Source organism: Procambarus clarkii, chromosome 19 (assembly GCF_040958095.1).
Source record: "Procambarus clarkii isolate CNS0578487 chromosome 19, FALCON_Pclarkii_2.0, whole genome shotgun sequence".
In the NCBI taxonomy this organism is placed as follows: domain Eukaryota; kingdom Metazoa; phylum Arthropoda; class Malacostraca; order Decapoda; family Cambaridae; genus Procambarus; species Procambarus clarkii.
Genome location: NC_091168.1, coordinates 20,438,835 through 20,454,998, shown reverse-complemented (window position 1 = coordinate 20,454,998; position 16,164 = coordinate 20,438,835). Strand labels below are relative to the sequence as shown.

The following is a 16,164-nucleotide window of genomic DNA, read 5'->3' as shown; positions in this document are numbered from 1 at the left end:
ATGCTGTTCTAACCAGTTTAGTTCATTTATGTACCCCATACCCATTCTGTGGGCGGTAGTGGGAAGTACACAATGGACTCGGGGACTGAACCCCAAAATTAATTTAGCTAAGCAAGTTATGGTCTTGATGAGGTAGTTAGAAAATTCAATGCACATAGTCACATCAACAATGGGCTCGAGACCGACCACAAGTACAGTTTTTAAATTAAGCAACTGACATAAAGTGGAGAGCTAGTGTCACAATTGATATGTTTATCTTGCAGTACAAATACATTTTGGAATTTTTTGTTGGCGGATTTGGATTATTTTTATTGGCGGATGTAGTTACTTTTGTTGGTGAATTTGGATTTTTTGTTGGCAGATTTGATTTTTTTAACGGATTTGGATTTTTGTTGAGAGATTTGGGATTTTTTCAAATTGTCAAGCCCTCCAAAGCTTTGTCAGGCATCAAAGCAAACAGAGGTGCAGCATTATTCACTAAAAATCTGATGTCTGCAAGGTACATCATTGACATTGACACTATAGCCCGAGTGATGACCTGCAACAGCTTTGAGAGCTGAGCCTCTATACTGACGAAAGAGTAACAACTACATTCTTAGAATATGCTGTCAAATATAGATACTGTTCTTAAACGCTTCGCCCCCCCCCCCCATTTTGCACCTACAACATAACGTAAGATTTAAGGGTTGACAAATGTTAATCATCATGTTTGAGAAGCTGTTCACTTGAGACAGTTGAGCAACTCCCAGCTGTGTCTGGGTACAAGTGACAGAATCAACAACCCAGCGGGTTTAGTTCCTATTGGAGACTGCTGTACATGCTGCTATGGCGGTATATCCACTAACAGGGTGAGTGGCGCTGCCCAATAATCTCGTCTTTCGGGCCAAATTAAAGCATGTACTAGAAGTCACATCCCCTCCCCCTCCGGAGAAAAACAGTGAACATTAAATGGCAACATATCTAGAAATTAAGACTAAGGGGATACTCGAGCATTTATCCTCTAGAGTTTCCAGAGATTTTACATTGTTTCTGCAGTGCAGTGGCCAAAATTGCACTGCGTGGTCAAGTAAGAGTCGCACGAGGGTACGTGGGAGACTGATATGAAGTTTGCTTTAATCTTCAAATTCAGGTTGAAGTCTTATCAAGGGCAGGAGGGTTATTAAGGACTATTAACCATAGGAGGGCTAAGGCCACTATATAATTGAGACAAATATCTTCACACGTGTTTTTAACATAAGGTACATTTGTTTACACGCGTCTAAAAACAGTAGAATACCCGAAAATTATGTTTACAGAGACAAATATCAACTTCCTGTTGCGGACGGCGCTGCGGTCTGTGCCGATCCTGCCATTCAGTCTTGCGATTGACTTGTGGCGCTCGAAGGTCTTGAGTGGCGACTATGACTCGCGCGAGTACAACACTCGCTACTGGAAGCTCACGTATGTGTGTATTCTTCTGCTTATGGTTAAGGTGTCTACTTAAATAACTGGTGAGGGTTCAGTTCGGTGGTGGAAAGGGTTAGAGGAATATAAAGGGTTCACAAACTGAACTTCATAGTTCGTTTAGCTAAGCAAGTGACAATCTTGTGAAGCGTGTTATAATTTTGAATACAGACACGCATACACGCGCACACACACACACACACACACACACACACACACACACACACACACACACACACACACACACACACACACACACACACACACACACACACACACACACACAGACACACACAGACACACACAGACACACACAGACACACACAGACACACACAGACACACACACAGACACACACACAGACACACACACAGACACAGACACAGACACAGACACAGACACACACACACACACACACACACACACACACACACACACACACACACACACTATTTTATAGAGGGAAATTTAGATATCCAGAACATCCCCCCTAAAATTAAATGTCTTGTATGTTGTTGATAGTACAAATATTTCGTGATAGACCAATAGAAATTAGACTTTTGTCACTGAATTTAGAAAAACTGGAAAAGTTACTTTTGTTTTTTCTAATTAAACCTAATCTTCCTAAGCCTTGTGCACGCAATCTGAGAAATATAGTACATATTTACTATACTAGGAATATTTTGGAAGATCACACGTCTTCGCAACTTTACTCCAAAAGACTATGTCCAGCCCACATCCTGGGTCGTGTGCACAGCTATAATGGAGGCAATACCAGGCGTTCCAGAGGAATAATTACTCTGACCTCCACTATCATATGGCAGAGTTAATGGTCAAGAATATCGGGTCATAATATATTCTCCTAGTTGCGTTTATAAGCTCTAGAAATAGCCAGATTTACTTTATTTACATCAGTTTAATGACTTTATTTACATCAGTTTCTCGTAGAACTTCCTTTTAAAGTTGCTTATTGAAATTGTTTCGACGATTTCCTCTTGTGGCTCGTTCCATTTGCTGTCGGCTCTTATTCTGAAGTTTTTCCTGACGTCGCTGCGGCTCGTCTGCATCTCCAGCTTTCACCCGTCTCCTCTGAACTTATCGTTTCTCGTTTTGAATATTACCTGTGTGTCCCGCCTACCTGTTCCTCTTAATGCTACGCATGTTATTATATCCTCCCTTGGTTCACCTTGCCTCCACCCTGGTGAGCTTCATCTCTAAAGTTTAAATTTATTGACACAACAAAATGCATCTCAAAGGGATAGAGTAGCTTAGGCTATTTCTACTCTGTGGTAGAAACCTTGGGCTCCCTCGACTTTCTCTCGGTTCCTCAGCTTTAGAAAGTCTAGTCCCGTCTCTCTCATTTTTCAGATATTTATTATTTCTGACTTGCATTCCATGCTAGTGTTGCATACTAAAGAACTGGTCTTATATAAGTTATAAGTCTCCGTGGCATAGTGGTAAGACACTCGCCTGGTGTTCCGCGAGCGCTTTATCATGGGTTCGTATCCTGGCCGGGAAGGATTTACTGGGCGTTAATCCTTAACTGTACCCTCTGTTTAACCCAACAGTAAAATGGGTACTTAGAACGATTCTTCGTGGGGTCGTATTCCAGGGACTTACCCGAAACTCTACGCCTACTAGTGGCTGTACAAGAATGTAACAACTCTTGTATATATCTAAAAAAAATATATGTATGTATAGGATTTTAAAGGCCTCCATTTAGTTTTCTGAAAATTAGGCATATTCTGCAGATGTTAATGAATTCCTCGTGCGTCAGGTTTTGTTACATGTACGCTCAGATCCTTCTCTCGTAGTGTTGCTAAGGAGAGTGTCCCGGTATTGTTAGTGACTTCAGGTCGGTTCTATTATGGCACTGAAAACTTCTCGCACACAGGGAGCAGTACCTGGGGGTGGAGGCACCTGTGAGCCGGACGGACGAGGACCTAGATCCTCTTGCCATATTTCACATCGCTATCGGCGATAATATGATCCGTTACTTCAAGATGACCATCCTGCAGTTCCAGGTAGGTCGCACTGTTGCTTCGTATCAAATTTCAGATAGCAATTTGTTCTGACATGTAAACAACTGCATGAAATCATACTGCACTGACCATATTTCTATTTCACGTATTGCGTGACCTCCGTCTGTGACGTGGGCTGTGATCTTTGACCTGAGGGCGCGTCCACAGTTCTTTGAGAAGCTGTGCGAGGCGGCGGGGCATGAAGGGCCGCTCCACACCTGTGACTTCTATGGGTCAAAGGAAGCGGGGAACCTTTTAGCGTAAGACCCACCTCCTGTGTACATTATGTATTGCATATATTAAATGTAATTTTTTTTAGTTAAATGCTAAAACTGTTAATTTTTTAAAATCCAGCTGGAAAGATAAAGGCAAATGGGGAAGGGGTACTTTTCTTCCTGTCTACTGTTAAAGGCACTTCGCTTCTTGGCCTTTCAGACATCGCGGTCTAGGCATTACCACTTTTGCACTTGCGGCATTCTGAAAAAAAAACAAAAAAACATACCTGTTGTGCTTTCGGCGTTTCGCGCGCCTAAGCGGTAAGACCGAAAAGTGTATACTCTTTTTGACTGTCCTGACACTAATTGTAGGCGTACGTATTTAAATTTGATATCACTGTGTTCGCAATAGAATTGTCTATAAGAACATACCTATAAAATGCCGCCAAAGCATAAGGCATATCAACACCAAATAAAAAACTATTCAGATCACTTGCCTAGAGCGCCAAACAACAACAAAATGTTTCCACTCTCTTAATGGCTGTGAAGCCCACAGTTGTGCTACAGCATTAATTTTGGTATCACTGAAATCGCAATAAAATTCTCTACACGGACATATGCATATAAATATAGATTCAATGTCGTAGCTCACCCAAAACAGTGTGGGAAGTGGCCGAAGTGTTACCCGCGGCGGCATATCGGCGAAACTCGCTTTGAAAAGTGTATATTCAATTCACTGTCCTGACATTATTTTTCGATGTATGTATTTTATTTTTGTTCCAATGTGTTCTCAATAGAATGTTCTATAAGAACATAAGTATTAAAGGTCACATAAGGATGCGTTCGACCGGCAACATATATAAAAACTACGTCGATTATACTCGTCGTGTCAATAATACAATTGTTTTATCACGATGATTCACTGTCACGCCGTTCTCTTTAATAAGCTGTTTGGCTATTAGAGAAAACGTAAATTTCATGGCAAACATTTATAAACTATCCCCAAGTTGATCGAAATGGATTTTATACAAATATTTCTTCTCGTGACTCGCGAGCGCGGCACGCCAGCGTAGTCAGTAGGAACATTGGTGACGACTATGTTGTCACCAAAGCGCGAAAGTGTTTATTATTATCAGGATTGGTGTTGATATATCACACACTTTAATTCAAGGGCCTTGGGTGCTTATTTCATAAATTGTTCTATAAAATGCAATCAATTTCTGAGAAAATTGGTAGTAGCCACAAGTAGGATTCGAACGCGCACATTGTGTACTCCAAAGCTGGTTCAAATCCCCCCACATGAAGTCCTGGTTTTTTTTATTGATGCATCACTTTAATGTGATGCATCAAATTTCTCTCTCCAGATATTAAGATATTCACACCCATCAGCACTTGCTCCTACTAACCTGTGACTGGACATTATCTGGCTCTTCTACTTAACATTACAACCCATCCTCCTGTTTACATGGTACTTTTTGTAACTGTGCTACCATAGTACAAAATATTGACGTACTAAGCAATTAGATATGATGTGAATTGCACCAAATTCTAGGTTCGAAAAAATACAGCTAAAGAAAATATTCCTAGGCCTAGTATAGCTATATATATATATAATTACTCCTCAGATAGTGTATTAGGCCTTGGAAGGTTAGGTTAATTTAGATTGTCTTTGCCACGTAAATACAAACTTTTGCGGTTTGTCCAAATTCATTAGTAACGATTTCTACTTTTCTAATTGTCCTTTACGTCATATATGTACTATGGTCCTCATCGTTACTATAAGTTCCAACTAAACGGAAGGACCAGCTGTCAGACTCCTCGCCTTTATATGCGAAAATAAACATATGAGCGGAAATGGACTCAGGATGGCAAAGATGGGGAGGTGTGTTAATGGTTGTATGAAAATGTGTGGTTTAGTCAAGAGTGAGATTGTGAGTCGAAGTATGTTTGAGAGTTAGTCCCAATTAAGATAGGTTAGGGTAGATTATGGTAGTGTAAGTTAGAGTACATTAAGTAACATGTGGTTAATAAACACTTTAACGCTCGCGGCGATATGGACTGGACATAGCCCCTCATGCGCCCGGCGTTTGCGGGTGACCGAGCGGCAACACTGAAAAGTGTATACTCTTTTTCGCTGTCCTGACCTTAATTTTCGATGTACCGATTTCATTTTTGTACCAAAGTGTTTGCAATAGAATGATCTATAAGAGCATATAAGAACATATCTATATGTCACCAAAGCACGAGTTAAATTACACAAAAAGCTAAAGAACTACATCGATCACTAGCCGTGAGCTCCAAACAGCGACGAAATGTTCTATTCTTTTCAGGGTTGTCAACTCCACACTTGTCCTACAGCGTTAAATTTGGTATCACTGTGATCGCAATTAAATTCCCTACATGGACATATGCATATAAATGTAGAATCATGATCGCGGCCCACACAAAAAGTGTGTGAAGTGGGCGATTACCCTCGCCATGTCAACAATACAATAGTCTTTCCACTGTTACAATATAATGCCGTTCTCTCAAATAGGCCATGTGCCTATTAGAGAAAACGGAAATTTAATGGCAAACATTTTCATTCTAACCCCAAGTCGATCGGATAAGAATTGGATTTTATACAAATATTTTTTAATCGCACGTAAATTTACGACGCTCTGGCAACTACTGGTCAAAATACTGCTATTTACGCGTCGTTTATTTACGACCCAGGCGCGCTAAAGTGTTGTGCAATGAGGTTAGGTTGGTTGAAGATCCTGTCTGCATCCGTTTTAAGGCATTTTTAGTTCGGGGATCCATGCTGGAGCTGCACACTGTAGCATTAGTTCCACGTAGGTTGTGTATTAGGTCTTAGCCTGGTTCATAAGAGCACACTGATCATCATCATTACATAACATACGCTGATGTCACGCTGTTGAGCTCTAGCGGGAGAATTGATGTTCAACTCTCACAGAGATCACACTAACGTGATGCATCAGATGAACCAATCCACAAGGATTTGTGGATTTTTCATTTGATGCATCACGTTAGTGTGATCTCTGTGTGTGATGATGTAAGGGCGAAGAGGGAGAACGGCCTATTGACATAGCTCGGGTGCAGGGGGGGGGGGGGTTGTGTAAAAGCCTGGTTTGTGCCTCGGAGAGGCTACGGGAAACTTTGGTTTCAACCCTTTTTAACCCTGCCGTAGCTCAGTCGATTAAGGCAGTGTCTGGGATGCTCCCGGACGCAGGTTCGAATCCTCGTCACGGCCCTTGTGGATTTGTTCAATTGATGTTCAACTTATTCCCAGATATTTAATTTGTCTCGGGGAGATATTTCTCATTTGTTACATAATTCCAAATCAGGTTTGTCCATATATCGACACAAGTATCGTATTTTTTTCCAGAAAGGTGCTGTCGATGGGATCCTCTAAGCCCTGGGAGGATGCACTGGAGGTTATGACGGGAGAGCGACACATGAACCCTCGACCGCTGCTGCGCTATTTCCAGCCTCTCCAGCAGTGGCTGTTGGAGGACAACATTAAAGACGGAGATGGAGTTGGATGGGGTGACTCCTGGGCCCTCCTCAATAGTAAGATTTTGTTATAAGTCTTAGGACTAAGTGCTATACGAGTTTAGTTCATTCATTGCGCACCCCACATTCATCCTGTGGCGATAGTGGACAAAGTTAGAGGCACAATGAGCTCGGAACTGAACCTTTAAAATTAATTTAGCTAAGCAACTTAGTCTCGATAGGCTACAGCGAAAGGGGTGAGACGACGAACTTGGCGTCTCGCTTCAGGAAAAGACAGACGATCCCGGTGTTTCAAGTTGAGGACGGCTTCCTCAAGTTTGTAGTGTCTACACGAGCAGGTAGGGTGGGCCTCGCCGCAATTGAGGCAGCGATCCTGGGGAGAAGTGCACTCGGACTTAGTGATCATCGGCCTCACACATGGGGCATAGATACACAGTACTTGAGCATTTGAGGACACCATGCCCGAGCTTCTAGCACTTATTGCAAAGTCTAAGAGAGCGAATGTACTCCGGAATGGAGCATCTGGCACCAGCAAGAATTATAGAGGGCGGACGGGTCCTACTATCAAAGGTGATTTTCACAACTCGAAGGGGCTGACGGCGACGACCATGAGGAGGTAAACGTGTCAACCTGGGGCTTCGAGGATATGTTTAATATCCTCATGGCAGTCTTTTAGGTCCCTAAAACAAGTCGCAACATGTGGTAGGAGAACAGTGCCAACACTGGCATTTAAGAGTTTGTGGAGACCCGAACAGGGGTCTCCCCAATGCAGGATAATACGGCTAAGCGGGTAGCTGCATCCGGTGAAGGAGCAGCGACGACACGTGTACCTAAACAGGTGGGGTTAAAAGTAACAGAGGCATCCACTGAATCAACGAGGTGTTTATGGAGTGAAAAATCGTCAGGTGTAGAATCCAGAGGGAGGAGATCAAAGTATTTAGCCCACGAAGCAGGATCAAACAAGGCTTGGTATGTATTAGTATGTGAAGGGATCATGTGAGTGCGGCCGTGGCAGGGACGGCGTTGAGAACCCCCCAGAGAGAGAGAGGGGTTAAAAGGTGCAGTAGTCACAATGAAAGACTGAGCCGCGACAAAGGACGAGGTGTCACCGCTGGGAGCGTATGGATCGACCCAACCACAGAGGGAGGGAAGCCGAGGGAAGTAGTCAGGAGGGTCAAAGGATCATCTAGGTCTGGGCCCAATGTAGCGGGGCTGCAGAGTCCGGTCTTCCAACACAGTCCGACTCGGGGGGCTTGGTCGCCCACCCCACGAGCCTGAGAAGTCACAATAGGAACAGTATTCATCGACATGGAAACAAGAGGTAATACTTTGTCATGAATGTGCCCCCGCACCCACCACGGAGGCACAATTGGAGGCAGGACAGCCAACAAGAGACATGTTGCCGATCTTGCCGGAGCCTCCCTAGGGGTGCATCGTGAGTATACGCCCCACAAACGCCACCTTAAGAACCGTCAGTCCGTCGAGAACGGGTTCAGGGACGAGAGGAAGATTGACAATAAAAGGGTCCCCTTGCTCGAGACGTTGGGTACTAGTTCTATGGGTGAGAGAGTATTCCTCCTCAAACATCCGGGCATCAAAACAGTAGTAGTCTGAAAGAATAATCAAGACTGGCAAAAGGTCGGTAGGAAATGACAATGAGAAAGGAGAAGATGGGGAGGGGGGGGGGGAGAAACACGAAACACAAGGAAAAGGAAATGACTTCTGGCACAATTGGTAAAGACAGCAGCAGAAGTATAAGGCTTCAAAAAGGACATAGGACTGACCCATGGAGCATCACACTTGGTGGATGAGGCAGCCATCCACCCAGCCCCCTCACGACGACATAGCCAGAAAGGGTGGGGGTCAGGACACAATCTTTTTGCTTCCTACAGACCTCATGCCAGTGTCTCCTGCAGCACTATGACGGATTTGATTTTCTCGCATATAGTGTCACTGATCCTCTTGCAGATTCCATTGCAATTCCATAAAACATCATTTAGTTTTAATTATAGAATGCATCATATCTACTTTTTATAAAATAATGTTAAGAATTTCTGCAGTTTACCAGACTTTATGCATTTTTGGTAACTGCTTATTTATGGCATTTATTTTCTAAACACTGCATTATTTCAGGTTCAGCTGGTACATGGATGCTCCAGGGACAGTGCACACCATTACTGCTCCTGCTGTCACTACTACAAATACTGTATTACATGTTGGTAAGTTACTAACATAAATCAACCTGTCCTCCTAAGGTTTCCCAACGTCGGAAACTGTTGAACAAAAGTGTCCTTATCCTAACCTACCAGAGGACCCAAAACAAAATGGGACAGAATGTCAATTTTGTGAGCCGCTACCATTTTCTAACAAGACAATTTTTGGCCTTGGGTGAAGTATGTGTCAAAATGCGAAGTTATACAGTATTAGAACTTGTTACAAATACTACTAATATTGTTACATATTAATAAAGGCCTTTCAGCCAAACAATTGAGAATATATGCTTAAAATGGTTTTTCTGTGTACTATCCATTAATACAACTAGTACCACTACCATTCCTACTTTTTATTTTCACTACCACCATTAAATAAATATTAAAGACAAGCTCCAAGCCTGTTAGACTGTGTAGTGCCATCTGTGGCACAGAACAGTCTTGGATACCATTCGAGATGGAAATGCAAAACCCAATGCACATAAAACGAGCGAAATCTGAACATATCAGATCCACCGAGGATTTTTATCGAGGAAGGGACAAGAGAGAAATAGTATTAAAAGAAGGAATCACAGTAAACATTAGCACTGAGAGTTGCAGGATTTTCAAAGCAATAAATATCACAGAGGATGCCAATACAAGAACAAAAAGACAAGAGGCGATCAATGTCAAATGTATCTGATGCACCCAGGATACTACTGAGGAACAAATGACCCTAAGAGACATTAGGAAAGCAAGACGAGGAATTTCTTATGTTTGCAAAGCTGGCAAACATAAGAACTGCCTTTAGAAACTTGTCATTCAGATTCTTGTATACCTCATTTGTCAGACCAATATTGGAGTATGCAGCTCCAGTGTGGAGTCCATATCTAGTCAAACACACAGTAAAGTTAGAAGAAATGGTTAAAAAGTTAGTCCCCCAAGCTGAGGGGTTATGAGCTACGATGAAAGATTACTGGACCTAATTCTCACAACACTGGAAGTGTTAAGGGAGTCATGATCACCACCAATAAAATCATCAGGAATTGACAGGCAAGGTAAACTATTTAGCACAGGTGGTATACGGACAAGGAAACACAGGTGGAAACTTAATACCCAAACAACCAGGACTGTTGGGTATTAACCAGGACCAGGGGACTTTCTAACAACCACAGGGATGTTAGAAAGAACTTTTTCAGTGTCAAAATAGTTAACAAAATACATTAGGACATGATGATGTGAGGGCAAACGCATACAGTTTAAAATGTAGATATGATATAGCCAATAGGCTCAGGAATCTGTATACCAGTTGAAAGTGGGGCCCAAAGAGCCGAAACTTAACTCCTGCAAGCACAGCCGAATACATACGACCACAAAAATCATGGTGTTCTGTAAGGTGGTGCACAACTAAGTGGGACAATGCAGCTCAGACAAAAAGGAGCAAGATGACATACCATTAAATGCCCAGGAGTTAAGCTTGTATGGCCAATATGTAATCTAGCAAAAGCAGTTTCCCATTGTCTATTATGGTGGTAGGAGGAAGGCCAGGGAGATATTACTTTTGAGAGTGTAGTGTGTCACCTGGTTAACCTCAGACCGGTGACTCTGCCAGCGGTCATGGATAGAGGAATAACTGGGTAGATGTCTGAATAAGGCCATTTTTGGAAATGGGACAAGTGTAGACAGCCTTCTTAGCAGCCGTATTCACACATTTATTTAATGTAATACCAATATGTTGCTATAAGTGTTTCACTAATCACAAGCCAAATATGTTACAGTATATTGAATATATCGGCAATATAAACATGCTTAAATATTTTACAATGAATACCTTGTACATCCTCAGGGATAATGAGGAAACCTTTGACATTCCACCAGCTGTGCCTGCTTCGGCCACTAGAGATAATGGGCCTCGGTAAATTTACTCGTATGGATGATTGTAAAAAAAATTTAGCATATACCTTTATTGGCATATACATAAAATAATAACAAAAGTAGTTCACACACAACAATATTCATGGTAGGAAAAGTAATGTCACCAGCCTCCGTACAATTCCGCCTTTCCCAACACAGCTGGAGGGGAACTACAGGCTTGGACATTATACAATATATACATTATCCAGTGCATCTCATTTGTCTTTCCCATAACAGTGAAACAATCTCTCTACAAGAATACACTTTGACAACAATGCTTTGAATATCTCACTCAATAAAGCACATTGTAATTATGGCTGATCATGGAAAATATAAGCAAACTTTAAGTAACGATAACTAAAGTGGCCGATTTAGTTTATGGTTAATCGAGCAGTTAATGATGCAAGACGAGAAAATGACAGAACAAAAACTTGCGCATGCAACAGTTGTAAAATACCTTTAATGCCAGAGCATGCTTGGAGTATAGATACCGTACTATTCAAATTCACTGTGTTCCCGAGCACAGAACTGACATGACCTACACTTCATTTTTTCAAATTAATAAATGCTTCTATAAATTTAAATATCCAGAATCAAAACACTATCTTTGAAATTAATCCCAAACACTTCTCTTGGTAAAATGCCCGATTCCAAGTGCCAGGAAAGTAAAAGTACCATATCGCACAGAAGCCACCCAGATCACAATCGGCCAGCCCTCACGTGGGATTCACATGCATGGCAGAATTTACATATTACTACAATCCTCTATTTGCACATCTGTAATATATAATTTGAATGCTTTCTTTTTTCCAATTTATATCAAGATAAATCCAAAAACTCGTATTGTAGTACTGGAATAGGAATAAGTAATTAGCAAAAGAATTGGTACTACAACAGTCCTGGTAATTTCCAAAGAATGAAAGAAGATATTTAATACATGATATAATTCAATAAATTGACATGCCAAATTTTTATATATACATTTCAGTTAACAAAGAATGAAGGTTTGCAAAAATTGTGTTCAAGATACAAAGCACAATTACAAAAATTTAAGAGCTTCATCTCTAATTGTAATCAGTAAATTGATTAAGCTTATAAATTCAGCTTAAAAACCTTCAAATTTCACATAATAAATCTCATGACACCAACAGCATAACTTGCTTAAATTTTCTTCATTCTAAATTAACCATACTCCTTACTAACATGCTGATGCTTTTATTATGTATTCTATGAATGCTATACAGCTATTAATATAAAGTTAATTAAAAAACACGTCACTCGGGAAATAAAGGTGACAAAGGCGTAATGCAAAGCCTGAGGTACCGCTCACTGTGTTGGTCATGTAGAGGTGCTGCTGCTGCTGCTTGGCAAAAATTAACTGTGATTGGAATGGCCTATATGTATTTACAAACATTACCTATGCCAAAAAAAAAAAGTCATGAAAACATTGAATGCATATACACACACACACGCACGCACGCACAAATGAATGCAGTCACACTAGCAGCTGCATTTATACGTATCTGGATTTCAATTTATTACAAAATCCTTACTTGCATTAGGAACCCTTTTTTCTGAGGAAGCCACTAGAAAACAATTCATTAACACTGACAAAAAACAACTCTGATATTCCCAATTAAACCACCAGCTAACTTAAATCAAACAGAAGACATAATGCATTAAATAAGGCCATAACTAAGGGCATGCAATGTAACATGCACACATATTACATGCAAAGCTGTTCCTGGCACAACTTCAAGGCTGGGTCCTGCAACCCCCTTTGCTGCTATTCTGTCTGGTAATGTTAATATATACAGTACAGCACTTTCAAACAATCTGGAAAAACAACAAGTTGTGATTTGATGATTATCACCTTGCTGGTAGTACAAGATGATCTCTTCTAACTTAGGTATTTAAAAATGATGATGACCAAACCATACACCAGAAGATGAAGAGACATCTTCATCATATCTTCATCTTCTGATGTGTGGATTGGTCATCATATCTTCAGTCACGTTATTGCGACTCATCGTCTGCAGTTAAAAATTATACCAGATTTTTTTCCATGGGTCTAGGTTATCTCCGTTATATCCACTCAGATGTATTATAAACAAACATGTAATTTGAATATCGGGTGATAAATAAAATCTACATCTGATAACCACATTACCCCAGGGATCAACACATGATGATAACCACCTTTTAAGGGTTAATTCGAGAGAGGCTAATCACACATGAATTACTTCTTGCATAGACATTAAAAAACAATTAAGTCGTCATGATCTTTAAGAAATTTGTAACTATTAAATAATAGATGCAACATATATCATAAGATCTAAAAAGCAAGAACCCGTAAGCTGTGGATGTAATACTGAAGCCTAGGAAAATTGTCGCATTATTTTATATCGTAAATGCAGCTTAATTTATAAAATATTGATGCCTAGCAAAATTGATGCATTCTTTTATAAAGTAATTGAACGTCCAAGCTCATCATATCAAGGTCTTCAAAGGTATCTATTCTTTTAGCACAAAAACCTGTTTAGTCTCATTGCCTGAGATTTTTTGAAACTCGTTTTTTTCTGCATCGTCCACATTTTCAATTGTCTACCTGTAAATGTAGATGTTTTTCATTAAAACTGAATTTAATGAAACAAAATATACACATTTCAAAAAAATATTATCGCAAAATGTAGTTAAAACATTTCTTCCATTTCATGTGAAATCATCTAGTAACTAACTTCAGAAGTAAGTAATACACAATTAATTTTAGCCACTACAGGCAGTAACCATTTCTTACCCTTTATTCCTACAAATAAACAACAGCATTATTATACAATATAAAAAGTCGCTCCTTTAAATATTATGTCAATACAGGTATCCATTTCTGAAAAAATAACATGTTCAGAAAGTTTAAATTATTTTTCTTTTAAGCTGACACATCAATAGAAGATTTACAACCATTGAAAATTATATTTTATAATTCCATTAACATGTACACTATTTTTTTCTACAGTAAGACAACTATTTTTATCGGTCGTAATTTGAGCTGCAATAACAAATTTTACGTTCACAATATTACTGCAATTATTGAGACACAAATTTAATAAATAAAATCCTGAACCCATTACCTCCAACATTCATCAGCACTTCATCGTTCGTACCATATGAACATGCGTCATTCATAGTCCAATTTGAATTTAAATTTATCTTATACTTGGACATCAATGTACACCAACCGAATACAGAACTTCACAATTAATATAGTCATTATCATTGTACTTTCTAGTGTAATTACACAACACAATCCATGTTTAATATATTATTACACAATTTGTTATGCATTCGCCAGACACCCAAACACGTTAGTAACAATCATGCAATATTTTTAACGTTTCTGGTTCATCCCATTGGAGTTTCTCATTACTATATTCTTTTCAAAAAGTCTGTGACTCTTAATCATCCCAGTACTTTGCGGAATTTGTCCTGCTCCAATCTTGTTAACCCCTTACTCTGCTCCAATTTTATTAACCCTTACTCTGCTCCAATCTTATTAACCCTTATACTGTTCCAATCACAATCTGTGATTTCTTCCTGCACACCAATTTCAATGTGTGACTGATCCTTATAGGTGTTCAACGCCTTTTATTCCATACACACCTGTTTGTAGGACTCTTCAAAAGTTTAGCAGTTTTAAAGAGTTAAATCAAAATTAAAATTCATTCAAAATATGCACATGTTTTTTCTCTCATTCATAATTACTAATATGTATGGACTGATTGCAAGTCTTGCCCTTTTGTATGATGAAACTTAACTAAATGAATACAAATACACTCACACATTATATATAATATTATATTATATATTGGCACCAATAAACCTAATGAGGTCTGAAAAGTCCATCCCTTATCTGGGTGAAAATTTCATTATGATCATCTTTCAGCATCTCCAGTCTTTTAACATCATAATACTGGATACAGTCTTAAGCACTTATTATCTGTAGCTAGTTTGGCTTCCCACTGTTAGGTTTATCGAGCCCCTCCCCCTTCCTCCAAAGCCAACGACTCGCCTTTCCCCAGGATTCGATCCTTGACAGTTACCTGATGCCCGGGTACCTGTTTACTGCCTGGCGAACAGGGGGAATCAGCTATAAGGAAACATGGGACAAATGTCTCATTCTGCCCAGAAATTGACCCAAGTCCACCTGACTGTGAGACAACTGTGCTGACCGTTGCACTGCTAAAGTCAGCCTAATAGATAACATCTGCCATAGTCAACACATAATGTAAAAATGCACTTTAAAACGTCTTTAATAAAGTAGTTATTATTACACTACACACAGAAATCACAATTGCATGATGCATCAAATAAAATGATGCATCACGGCCCTTGTGGATTTGTTCATTTAGTTGTTATTAATGAAATTCTTGTTAATGGAGCAAATATAACAAAAGACTATTCACAAAAAGAACTAAACCAGATTATATAATGTCTTACATTAACAAGCCTGCAGTTGAACCCACAATTTTACTGATTTAACAGACACCTTGCATTGTATATTTTTATAACAGTATATTCATGAACAATATACAGTTACCTAAAAATATAAATATGTAAAGAAGCATTTTATATTTCTTGCATACAAACACACACACATTGTATACATAAACTACGTCATTCACATATTAACCACAACACATAAAAAATATTATATATAGAGCCAAATCATTTTGCATATACAAAACTGCATACATTTTACTTCTCTTATTTTTTTTTGCATTAGTATTTCAAATTTTCATAGTATTCATTAGTTCTCAAGTTTTTCTGCAGCTTTTTACACTATCATGACTTATCTATATTAAATTGAACT

The 16,164-nt window shown here is 39.6% G+C and overlaps 1 protein-coding gene across 3 annotated transcripts in view; it reads left to right on the top strand.

Moving 5' to 3' along the window:
• Window positions 1–9,747, top strand: part of LOC123757692 (angiotensin-converting enzyme) — a 29,340-nt gene extending 19,593 nt beyond the window's left edge. For all 3 annotated transcript variants that reach the window (XM_069327085.1, XM_069327084.1, XM_069327086.1), the window contains 5 exons: window positions 1,296–1,440; window positions 3,337–3,466; window positions 3,632–3,723; window positions 7,067–7,251; window positions 9,328–9,747. In XM_069327085.1, coding sequence (XP_069183186.1) covers window positions 1,296–1,440; window positions 3,337–3,466; window positions 3,632–3,723; window positions 7,067–7,251; window positions 9,328–9,425 — 650 coding nt within the window. In that variant the 3' untranslated portion in view covers window positions 9,426–9,747. The remainder of the gene's footprint in view (window positions 1–1,295; window positions 1,441–3,336; window positions 3,467–3,631; window positions 3,724–7,066; window positions 7,252–9,327) is intronic.
• The last annotated feature ends 6,417 nt before the right edge of the window (window positions 9,748–16,164 follow it).